General features: G+C 44.4%; 1 protein-coding gene across 1 annotated transcript in view; it reads left to right on the forward strand.

The window, feature by feature from the left end:
* The first annotated feature begins 1,531 nt into the window (after window positions 1-1,531).
* klf7a (Kruppel like factor 7a) overlaps window positions 1,532-12,579 on the forward strand; it is a 78,424-nt gene continuing 67,376 nt past the window's right edge. Inside the window, exon 1 of the mRNA XM_079581530.1 lies at window positions 1,532-1,892. Coding sequence (XP_079437656.1) covers window positions 1,791-1,892 — 102 coding nt within the window. The 5' untranslated portion in view covers window positions 1,532-1,790. The remainder of the gene's footprint in view (window positions 1,893-12,579) is intronic.

A 12,579-nucleotide genomic window follows, 5' to 3' on the forward strand; every position in this document is an offset into this window, starting at 1 on the left:
CATGGTGGTTGTCAAGGTTGTAAACAGGTTCATGCAGATTCTATAGAAAAAATTAATTTGAGGAAAGACTCTACCAATACTATTGCACAGAAAACCACGACTTACATTAGATTAAATGATAGTTTCTCAGGTAAAATGTAACGCACATTTCCCCTGCTAATCTCAAACCATTATGCTGATACAGCAAAACAATGGCTGACAGGGGTGGGTTGTCGTCCTCTTACATACAACTTACTTTCATGATTTTAATACTTTTACAGAATGATGATGACTGACAGAGGTGCCTTCAAATGTTTTTTTGTTTTTTTTTAAAAGCACCTGATGAGGTCACAAAGAAGGGCAGGTCAGTCAGATCAGGTGCAAAGGCACATGGGATCTGCCATGTAACACTGAGAATACTGCAAAACACAGCAGACACTGAGAGAACTGGGTCCAGAGATCATCCCAGTGTAGGTTAGGTAGGTTCTCTCTGAGGTATAATACCACAGAAACTAACTCTGAAGCTTCAAAATGACAGAAAAAGCCTTGTTCTAAAAGTATTCCACAATGAACGTGAAATACAATGAGACTTACACTGCAAAAAATATTTAACTAGATCAGTATAAACATCTCAATATGAGCATAATAATCCAAATGTTAGTTGTTTTGACTAGTTAAGAAGTTCTTGGCCATTTGTCCGAGATTATTTCACTTGTTCTGAGATGTTTCTGACTCGTTTCGATACATTTCGTCCTTATTTCAGGTCATTTTCTTTGCCAATGGGGTAATTGGTCTTGTCTCATTGACAACTTTACTTTCTTATTTCAAGCGAGATTTACCCTAGAACTGGTCTGAAATGTCCTAAAACAAGCAAAGTAAACTTGGTCCGATCAGGAAAAGTGTCTAAATGAGCGAAAACCGCTCAAAACAAGATACATTTCCTCAATTCAAGTCATTTAAGCCAATGCTTGATGTTTACTTTGTGTAGTGTACTTAGAGTTAAAAAAAAAATCATTCGAAAGATGGGGGGGGGGGGGGGGGGGGGTTCACAAAGTTCATTTCCACCTCTCGGTCTCGCCATGTTCAGCAGTAGTTTTTTTTGTCCCTGCGCCCCGCGCGCGCCTGACGCACAATCTCCATATTGACTTTCCCTTCCATCCATCCATCCATCTATCCGCCTGCCCCGCTTTGTGGACTCTCCCCGGTGTTTACTCCGCGGCTTCTCCGTCCGGACTGGCCCCACGAACCTCCGAACCAAATCTAATATACCCCGTCCATAAATAGCGCACCTATCTCGCCCCGCATTCGGCGTGAGTGACGAGGCGACGGAGCCAACCGCGCACCCGTGGACTCTCCAGAACCCGGCCCCCTCTCCGCAGCTCCGCCGGGGCCCTAATCGCTCCGTACCCGCCCCCCCTTCACCGTATACGGCCGGGCGAAGGCGGGGCTGATCGGCACCCCCCCCCATCCCCTACTCCGAAAGCCACGCCTCTCCCTCTCCCCATTACGCGACTCCTCCTCCTCTGCTCTCCCCCCTCCCCTTCCCCTGGCTGTCCCCCGTATCACTGTCTATTTTGGCAACAGTGGATACGCATGGAGCCCGCATCACCTCCTCGCATCTCTCCCCGATAATGCGCGCTGCTGCCCGCCGGACGTCCACCGCATCCCGATCGTCGCCTCTCCCCTTGTGGATCATTTCCTAACAGATATATATATACACATACACATTTTTTTTTCTTCTTTTTCTTCCTGTTGTCGTTTTGTCGTCTCGTCGCATTTCCAAAAAAAAAAAAACCCGAGCGCTTCGAGACATGGATGTGTTGGCGAACCATAGTATCTTTCAGGAGCTCCAACTCGTCCACGACACCGGCTACTTCAACGCCATGCCGTCGCTGGAGGAGAACTGGCAGCAGGTACGTGCGTAAAGCCCCCCCCTCCTCCTCCTCATCCTCCTCTCCTCGATTCCAATCAACTTTTACGCAAACCTGCCCGTGTTTACCTCACGAAAGCTTGTTTTAATTACGCATCGTAGTTGGAAACATCGCGCGCCTGTCCGCCAATAGTTTCCAAACCCCCTTCCCTTACTTTGACTATAAAACAGGAGTGGAGTGGCGTATAGAGACGTCTCCCCATCCGGGTGACAAGTCTTCCGTGCGCTCGGCAAAAAAAGTGGATGAGACGAGGAACAGACGCGTAATAAAGATGTCAAATGCGATTGGGGATGATGGAGCGCCGTGGATTCCCCCCACCCTCCACCCTCCACCACCGCGCGTAATAGGGACCGAATTGAATCGTGAATAATACATCCACTTCCCTCTGATTACTGAGCTGCGCGGACAACGTGGAGAGGAGGAAAAAAAAAAAAAGGGAAAAAAAACTCCCCACGCTTATCCATAATATATATTGGAACACAGCTCCAGCGCGTGTCGTGTTTTACGCGGCGCAAAAAAAAAAAGAATGGGGGGAGCAATGTGGTGTTCTGTGCGCTGTGGTGATGGAGATGGTTGCAGGTTTGGAGGATGGATGGATGGATGGTTGGATGGATGGAGGTGCACCGGGGCTCCACGCGGGCACATGGTGGAGGGTGCGTGGGCAGCCGGCACATTTTTTCCACGGCCATTACTGCGCTGTCTAATTGCCTCTTTATATAGCTTTTCGAAAAAACGCCCCCCCCCCCAAAAAAAAGATCGCTTTGTAACACGTATTAGCACAAACTCTTCAGTATGGTGTGGAATCTGATGCATGGACATGTCTTGCACTTGCAGTAGTTGGAAAAAAAGAAGAAGAAAAAAAGCATGTGTGGTGGTTTAAGTGATGCGCAGTTGCTATAGTAGCCAAAAGGAACCCACTCAAATGTTTACTGGAAGCAGAACGTTGCTAATTAGGATTGTGTGGACGGTTACCCACAATTTGCTGAGCATCGGTGGCGGCGTGTGGAAAATAAATGTCTATTCCAGCTATATCAAACATTTATCGGATGAGAATATACATCTCACAAGACATCTGAGACATATTTCATTCATTTCCAAGATACCGACATTGATGTGCTAGTGTTTTAGTGATTGCTTTTGTAGTTTTCTCCAAATAAGGGAGACATTATGCCAAGTCGTCCTTTTCAAGCATTTGCCCATACTGTAATGTTGTTCCCTCGTTTCTGGAGCAGTAGTAATTTGCTTTATTCGTGAAGTTTTGTGCAACCCCGTTCATTTTTAAAAGCCAGAATCTGCGCTCAAAGTATGCTCATCACAGTGCAACTGATTTGTTAGCATGCTGCAAGATGAATGTGAAAGCTTGTTTTTGTACCTTGCAATTCCCACTACTGATGACAGGGGGCGCATCAGGCCAATTTGAAATCCACTCACCAAACTATCTTTTCTTTACGACAAGAGAATATCAGTGGCGAAGTACCCGAGCTATAGGAAACAGTGACGGTACAAAGTTGGAGCCTTGGGGTACTCCTTTGCCAAAAAAGAAATGTTACGCCAAAACCTTGCTACGTGGTTAAGCCTCACGAAGTTAAAGTGAAATTGTTGTTGAGAGAGGAGGTTGCCTTATAACTGGAAGGTTACCGGTTCAAATCCCAGCCCCATAGGTGCAGGATGCCACTGTGTCCTTGGGCAAGACACTTCACCCACCTTGCTTGGGTATGTATGTGGTGTGTAAGTGGTTGTTGGCGGTCGGAGATTCCGTGGATGTGTATTATGTACTTGACTGGCAGGAAAAAAAAGGGGTGGAGGAGGGGGGGGGGGAATCACTGCTTAGGAATATGATGCCGGTATAACGCATGAAATAAGAGCTCCTCTTCTCTCTCGCGAGGAAGGAGGAGGCCTGGCAGAAAGCAGGGAGAGGAGGTGGTGAAGGAGCGAGGGAGGGAGGGAGGGGGGTGACAGGCGAGAGAGAGAGAGAGAGAGAGAGAGAGAGAGAGAGAGAGAGAGAGAGAGAGAGAGAGAGAGAGAGAGAGAGAGAGAGAGAGAGAGAGAAAGCCGTGCGTGACCAGGGATGCATTCGTCTCGGCCAAGCATCCTAATTGGCATCCTACTGTTAGCCACCAACGCATCCTCTCATAACAAGTCTCAAAAAAAAAAAAATCCTCTCGCCTTCCCCCCCTGTCAGTGGCGATGTATTTTATTTTATTTTTCCTGCTCATATTGCGCCGCGCCGACATCGAGCTTTCTTTCTCCAGCCCAGGCGGCACGTCTCCCTCCTTCACCCTCCGCCTCGCATAACAAAATCAATACCTAATGCAAATGGAACAGGCGCTCCGAAACGTCAGGTTTTCTTTGAGCGGAGTGGCTGCAGTCTCGCGAAGATTCACCGACGGATGGGGGGGGGGGGGTTGGCGTTATCGGGGCTCTAAATTTAGAGAGCAAAGGGGTTATTTTTCAGCTTGGGAGTGTGTTGCAGCTGGCAAAGTGGCCGTGGAATGGAGAGAATGACTTGCTATTGGCTAAGATGTAGGGCTAACGGTTGAAACACACACATTGTTGAGCTTTTAGACTGACTATAATGTCACAACCCCGTCAAAAAATGCCTCGTCATTCCAACGTCTTTCAGTAATCCTGCATATTCAGTCTCTCTGCCTCGTGCAACTCACCCGCCCACAATCTTGATAAAACGTCATACGGTGAAACCAATGAAGTCCAGACACCTCCGCCAGCTGTCCAAAACAAACCCGGAACAAGGATTTAGCTTCGTTCACACAGTTTGGGATTATGCTGCGTTGTCGATTGAATTCGAAAGAGATAGTTTATCGCTGTGCCGTGGATTTGCTAGCATGCCGTTCAGTAAAAATCGACTCTTGCATACAGTTTTTTAGCATGTCTATGTGTTCCCAGTGAAGGGCGCTCCGACTAAACTTTGTAAATGGACTCGATCGGGCCCAAAGCGCTCCCTCTGACCACCGCCGCACATTCACCCACACACATCATTCACCCTGGCCTATTGTACATGTTTTTAGTGGTATGGCGAAACCAGAGTACCCGGAGGAAACCTACGCAGACACGGGGCACTGGAAAAAATGAAATCTTATCCATGGAACTAGACATATTTAGCACAATTCAAGCAATTTTTCTAAGATAAGATTTTTTTCCAGTGGGAGAAAACGCAGAAAGGCCCCGTCCAGGTGGGAATCGAACCCGGGACCTTCTTGCTGTGAAGCGAGAGCATTAACCGCCCTATTATTTATCATGTAGGGCGTTATTTTATCAGTCTTTTGTTTCATGCCAAGGATAATGTACATCACCCTTGATTCTATGGCGATCAATTGGGCACGACTATTATTTTTGCAACATTGGATCTGCCCCTAAATTTGTACAGAGAGCGTTCTTTCTCTCTTTCTCTCTTCAACAAGTGCAGTTCAGCTGAAGCAAACCGACCGTGAAATGTCAAGAATTACCCTCTATTCCAGCGATTTTAAGGCCGGGCAAAGAGACACAGTCGTTCCAGTGTCAAAGAGGGAGAACACCGCTTTGTTATTCCTCCTTTTGCCTTTTTCGCGTTCTAAATGCCTGGATTATAACCGTCCCCACACTTTGCCGCTTTGTTTGGGGGCGACCGTTCCGTCGACTGCCAACGACAACAAGAATTACTATGTGTTGCTCGCTGGTAAAAAAGAAAAAAAAAAGAAAAAAATATATAAAAGAAGTCCGACCTTCTGTATCCCCGGGCACAATTTGGAGTTTGATACTTTTATGCGGTGACATAGGGGGGACGTTGTAGCCCCGGAAAGAGTGACGACTATGTCCCCCTTGTGTCTTGGAGGCGTGATTGAGTTCCTTTTTTTTTTTTCGATAAAGGGGGAAGAGAGGGGGGGTTGGGGGAGAGAGACTGTTTCTTCTTCGGGGTAGGTCCACACACATGGCGCACACGCGAGGCTTCTGGTATTTGTTCCATTATTGCGACTAATAATGCCAGAGCCGAAATGCCGCTGTCTGGGCTGCCAAATCCCCAAATGCAGTTGCTTGTTCCGACTTGGAAACAAACAGTAGGAAAGCTGGATTTAGAACAGGGAGAGAGGGAGGGATGGAGGGAGAGAGAGAGAGAGAGAGCAGGGGGAGAGATATAGGGAGAGAAGGGAGGAAGAGATGTGGTGTGGGAGGGGAAAAGAGAGGAAGATGAGGAGGAGGAGAGAGAGACTGTCATTCGTGGATGGAGAGAGAAAGACATGGAGGGAGAAAAGGGAGAAGTAGTGAGTGAAAAAAGAGATAGAGGGATAAAGGAAGGAAGGAAGGAAGGAAGGAAGGAAGGAAGGAAGGAAGGAAGGAAGGAAGGAAGGAAGGAAGGAAGGGAGGGAGGGAGGGAGGAGGAGGGAGGGAGGGAGGGAGGAAGGGTCATTATTTGTGGATGGATGGAGAGAAGAGAAAGGGAGGAAGAGGATGAAGAGAGGAAGAGCATGGAAAGAGGTGCAGAGTGAAAGGAGATGTGGATGGAGAGAGAAGGAAGAGAGAGAGAGACTTAAGAGACAGAAAGAAAGAGAAAGGGAGAATGTGGAGGAAGAGAAGTGGAGAGAAAGAGAGGAGCCAGTCAATATTTGGGAGAGAGAGAAAGGGGATAGTAGGGAGGGAGAAAGGAGGATGGATAGAAAAGAAAGGGCGAGAGAGCGGATGAAAAGAGAAATAGCATGGAATGAATGAAGTGCAGGGAGTGAAAGAAGAAAGAGTTATTTGTGGATGGAGAGAGAGAGAGATGCACAGTGAGAGAGAGAAGGGAGAGAGGAAGACTTAAAAGACAGTGAGAAAGAAAGAAGAGCCAGTCAATATTTGTGGATGGATGGGGGAAAAGAAGGGGAGAGAAGGGATGGAGTCATTATTTCTAGATAGAAGAGAAAGGGGGGTAGAGAGAGGATGAAGAGAGAAAGAACACTGAAAGAGGTGCAGGGAGTGAAAGGAGAAGAGAGTCATTATTTGTGGATGGAGAGAGAAAGAGAAGGGAGAGAGAGAGAGAGTGAGAGAAGGGGGAGAGAAAGAAAGAAAGAAAGAAAGAAAGAAAGAAAGAAAGAAAGAAAGAAAGAAAGAAGAAAGAAAGAAAGAAAGAAAGAAAGAAAGAAAGAAAGAAAGAAAGAAAGAAAGAGTGTGGAGAGAAAGAGAAGAGCCAGTCAATATCTGTGGATGGATGGGGGGGGAAAGAAGGGAGGGGAAAAGGAGAAGAGAAGAGAGAGAGTCACTATTTGTGGGTGGATGGATGGATGGAGAGAAGAGAAAGGGGGAGAGAGAAGACGGAGAGAGAAAGTCGAAAGAGACAGAAAGAAAAGAGAGAGAGAGAGTGGAGGAAGAGGAAGTGGATAGAATCAATATTTGTGGATGGATGGGGAGACGAAGGGGGAGAAAGAGAGCAGAGGCAGACGAGAGAGCGAGAGTAAAAGAGAGAGGAGACTGAGGAGGAGAGAAAGAGGGAGGGAGGAGGGAGAGAGATCATTATTTGTGGAAGCCGTTCAAATCAAATGTTACGTTGCGTGGAGGAGAAGTTGCTCGTTATCTCGGCGGCTTTTCCCACCGGTTGTTGTGCGTTGTTTTGTTTTTTCTTCTCGTAAACTGGCAGTCGTTCTCGCACAGACTCATTTGCCTCTCAGACAAGCGTTTTGTTCACGCGCAGAGAACTTACGTTAGTCATTATTTTTACAAGAATAAACAGGGGGGGGCATTATTTGATAGTCAGTAAACCATTGTAACACAGCACGTTCCATAAAATATAAACACAAACCTTGTATATTTAGTATTCTCTTCTTGCAAAATCGTGCTGAAGAGGGCGATGCGATTTATTTATCTCTCTGTATGACCGATAAAAGTTGCCCGCGCGATCCAAAGGACAATTTCAAAACACCATGCGTTATCGTTAGCCGCCGTCTATGGGAAAGAAATTTATTTCCTGTAGGTCAAGCTGTTAACCTTTGGGAAGATTAGCTTAGCCGTAGCCTTGTGGTGCCGTTTTTTTGGCTTCATAAATCCTCAAATGGTGCTAATGTGCGTTCTGGAAGTAAATCAGAGGCGATTGTCAAAACAAGACAAAAACAAATACGAAAGAATGAGCAGAATTGAGTAGATGTCGCAAAAGCTGCCGAGAGCTGAGTGTCTCGTTCCCGTGGGGACGCATGTTTAAAACCTGCCAACCGTGTCATTAAAACCACTCCAAATGTGTTCTGTAAAGCATCTGATTCTTCAAACAAAAGGGTTTCCCCAATGTTTTCTCAAATGCTCCGACATTTTTCAAGCTTGCTCTAAGAACTGGATCTTGATTTCCATCTTGGACACGTTTAGACACCTTTACATTTGAGGCCAGACTGAATGAGAGACTTTTGAATGCTTTACTATAGATGAGCAAACCTTTAATACATTGAGTGCCAAAAATGGAATAAATTGCAGAGCGGTTTCCAATCGAAAGATCGAAACAGTTGAGATTTTAACATTTCTCTGAGTTTTTAAATGGTCAAAATTGGTCCAAGGACGGCTGAGAAACATCCTGTTAAAGTCTTCAATCCGAGAACCAGGCTGTTTAAATGCACAAAAAGAGATCGATAACACGCGGTGTTTCAAAACATGTCAACAATGTTTAGTAGTAGTCAATATTTAGGCATTTGCCTCTTCACAAATCGTTAGTTTCTGTCCAGAGAGGAGAGAGGAGTTAATCAGAAAGAAGTGTGTTGCATTAAACCCCCGTTATCGCAGTTTCTAGAAAAAAATATGCGATTTTGATCAAACTAGCCTCTGTTTAGCTTTGGATTTCTCAGGAACCGAGGCACATAGAATTAAACTGTTTTCACCTACGGAGAGCTAAGAGTCTCAGCTTTCAAAGAAGCCATAGCATGTGTCTATAGATATAACATAGAATACGCTGTGGCGCTACAAATATCATAAAAAATGGTGTTGATTGTTGGCACTCAATGTGTTAATAAAGCTACATGACCAAAACAACAGTCATTTTTACACATTCAGATCTTTCTATGCTTCTATAGGAGATAAATATTGAAAGAAACATTTCCAGTCGTCAAGGCCTACTTGAAATGGTTGCTACTAAGAGTTGGTTGTGTAAGATCTTGTCAGAGGGAATATTGGATGTCTTGTTTTGTCTTTGAACAAGCACAAACTTTGACTCAAACTGTTGGCTTTGTTTGGGCTGTTCAAAGCGTGATAAATCAGGCTCGGAAATAGATATTGACAAATCGTTCTTCAAAAATACAAGTCGGTAGGAGTTCCCATTTCAATCGAGGGACAAACATTAAGTAAGAGCAATGATTAACCAGCTTATAGTGCAGATAGTATGTGTTTCGAGGTGGAAGTTTCGCCTGCAGTCTCCCCTTGGCAGACTTCATAATTTAAATACAGTTGAAGCATACCGGCGCGCTATATTTAGTAACACAGTCCCATATGTGCTACCTATAGTGACCATAGCGCGCAGAGCGTCCTACAGCCCTCTCGCCTGGCTGGCCTTCATCACGCGCGGCTGGGCCAGGTCCCCCGTGCACCACCGCCGCTGCTGCTGCTGCTGGGGGGGGGGTGGGGTTGGAGATGGGGGGAGTCCGACTGTGCACACGGGAGGTTGTGGACCGTCCCGGGACAGAGGGAGGGATTTATGGCAGTCCGCCGGAAGCCGGATCTTTGGAATCCGTCCAGTTCATTACTCAGTCGCGTTGTCGTGACACTGCAATTCCAAATGGGATTTCATACTCAGGAAAACCCTGGATACCGGTTCATTACCACGTGGGGGGGGGAAAAAGGGTTTTTGTGGGATCCAAGTGTTAAAAGTAGCTGACGGGCAAACACTTAAATTATCCAAATATTTGTATTGCTAGCAAAAAAAAACAAATGTAAGTGTGACTCTGGACCCCACACTATATCAAGCTTTGGCTTAAATGGCTTAAATTGAATTGAGGAAATGTATCTTGCTTTGAGTGGTTTTCACTCATTTAGACACTTTTCCTGATCGGACCAAGTTTACTTTGCTTGTTTGAGGACATTTCAGACCAGTTCTAGGGTAAATCTCGCTTGAAATAAGAAAGTAAAATTGCCAATGAGACAAGACCAATTTTCTTACCCCATTGGCAAAGAAAATGTCCTGAAATAAGGACGAAACGTTTCGAAACGAGTCAGAAACATCTCAGAACAAGTGAAATAATCTAGGACAAATGCCCAAGATGTTTTTAACTAGTCAAAACAACAAAAAATTGGATTATTATGCTCAAATTGAGATGTTTATACTGATCTAGTTAAATACTTTTTGCAGTGCACCTTAACTTTCAAAAATCATGTGAAGAAACTTAGAAGCACTTGAGTCAATGTAGTAACATGCGCTTGAGATCACCATTGTAACAAGTATGAGATTCTCATATGCTAATGTTTGCTTACTTTTTAAAATTATTCATGTCCTGAGACAACATATAACTTTATGTACTAATAAAATGCATCAATCGGCTTCTCGAGGAGAACGCAGCGTCCCAAAATGTAGAACCGCTCTCAGTAAATCAGGCTTCTCTGTAATCGCAATGATTCAGTGGAACACTCTGCCAGCGGAGGTTATTTCATGAACTACTTTCAAAACATTTCCGCATTTAACCAAAAAATATCAGATTCTGCATGATCAATAACTGCATGATGAGAGAGTGGATTTGTGAGAATAAATTGTATCGCATTTGAATTAAAGGTATGTAACGGATGATGTCAAAATGTTCTCATCCACATTTAGAATCACTTTTGTACTGTAACATTAACATCCCGATGGATATCAGCACTTTTCCTATAAGCTGGTAGAATGCAACTTTCCTTTTTGGTCCCTGTTTAAATAGAAATAACACACTACAAAAAGTAAATATCAAGCATTGTCTTAAATGACTTCAATTGAGGAAATGTATCTTGCTTTGAGGGGTTTTTCACTCATTTAGACACTTTTCCTGATCGGACCAAGTTTCCTTTGCTTGTTTGAGGACATTTCAGACCAGTTCTGGGGTAAATCTCGCTTGAAATAAGAAAGTAAAATTGCCAATGAGATAAGACCAATTTTCTTACCCCATAGGCAAAGAAAATGACCTGAAATAAGGACGAAACGTATCGAAACGAGTCAGAAACATCTCAGAACAAGTGAAATAATCTAGTCAAAACAACTAAAATTTGGATTATTATACTCAAATTGAGATGTTTATACTGATCTAGTTAAATACTTTTTGCAGTGCATACCATAACACAGAAACAACTCTGATATCCATGCAACCACCCAGACATGTCATCTTTAATTCCATCTTCATCACTTTGCACATCAGACCGCTGTCATTCTGAATCTTAGCATCCCGGCCCCTCTCATGTTGACTTTTTTGCACTGCGCTCGGCAACACATCCTCCATGTTCAGTCACGGATGGGGATGTCGGGCGCTGGGAGGAGGTGGAGTAAGTTGCACGGCACGCACTTTCCGTCCGCTGTGGGGTTTAGTGTTTCACAGTCCGGTTAGCTCCAGCCTCCTCCTCAGGACTGCAGTCGGGCGGGAGGGGGCTGATGGAGTCGGGATTTCACTTCACTGGTTACAAGCTGTCAGCGCACGACGACGACAAAAAGAAAAAGCAGTGATTTGTAAATGACTATATGTATTGTTAGCTTATGTAAACCAATGAAGAAATGATGCAGTGACTTTGTTTGTGTGCTAGCATGTCACACCATCTCGCCTCATAAAAATCATAGAAATGCCTTTAGCTATCTGAGCCAGTTCCAGTTAGCCGTCCAATCCCGGGCCTGTTTAAATATTTCTATCCCCACTAATCTATGGTGAGGTATGTTTGGTCCTTTTCATGGCATTTATAGAATTTCAGTGGTTTCTTAATCACTAACATCGTATAAGATTATGTTTAGTGGCCATTGAGTGCCTACTGCATTTGATTTAGCATTTAGCTCACTGGACACTTTTCGCTAATTTGTATCTGAAGTAAAAATCTCCAAAGGTCTGTACATTCATCAATGATTTATTTATTTATTATGAGGCTTTGACCTCACCTACATGTGGTTGAGGATTGACACCAGCTGAAAACATCTGGATTGTTGCTAATTTGTCATGTTTGATGGCTAATGCTAACGGCTATAGCAAAAATACAGCGAGCATGCGAACAAAACTATGCTAAGTAAAAAAAGACAAACAACTATGATCTTGCCCCTGAAGGCGAGCTGTGTTAATATTGAACAAAGACACTGTATAGAGTTCGGGAATGTGACGTCATATCGCTAAGCATCATGGGATTAGCAGCAATTGTAAACTAATGTAGATTTTAAAAGTTAAAATACTGGAGTTATTGTTCACAATAAAACACTTGGACACCACAGTGTGTTAGATGTATTTACCAGCAGTAACTCTGCAGCTAACGGAGCAGTTCCACGGCTTTTTTCTCCACTTTTTATACTGTTTTTAGCTAATGTTAGTCTATGGAAATGTATGCTAACAGCTGCAAAGATGGCGTATCTCCATGGTAACTGTGGACTTTCCCGAACTCTATTATTAACTACATACTGTGGTTGCAAGAGGTGATTTTCATGCTGTTAGCTTAACATTAGCCACGTTAGCTTACCTCCATAGTTCATCTCAGCTGCTTCTTTTTCCTCTAGTGCTTGGTATTTCTGAATCCTTTCATAAAC

The sequence above is a fragment of the Gobius niger genome (assembly GCF_951799975.1).
Source record: "Gobius niger genome assembly, chromosome: 23".
NCBI classification, from domain to species: Eukaryota; Metazoa; Chordata; class Actinopteri; order Gobiiformes; family Gobiidae; genus Gobius; species Gobius niger.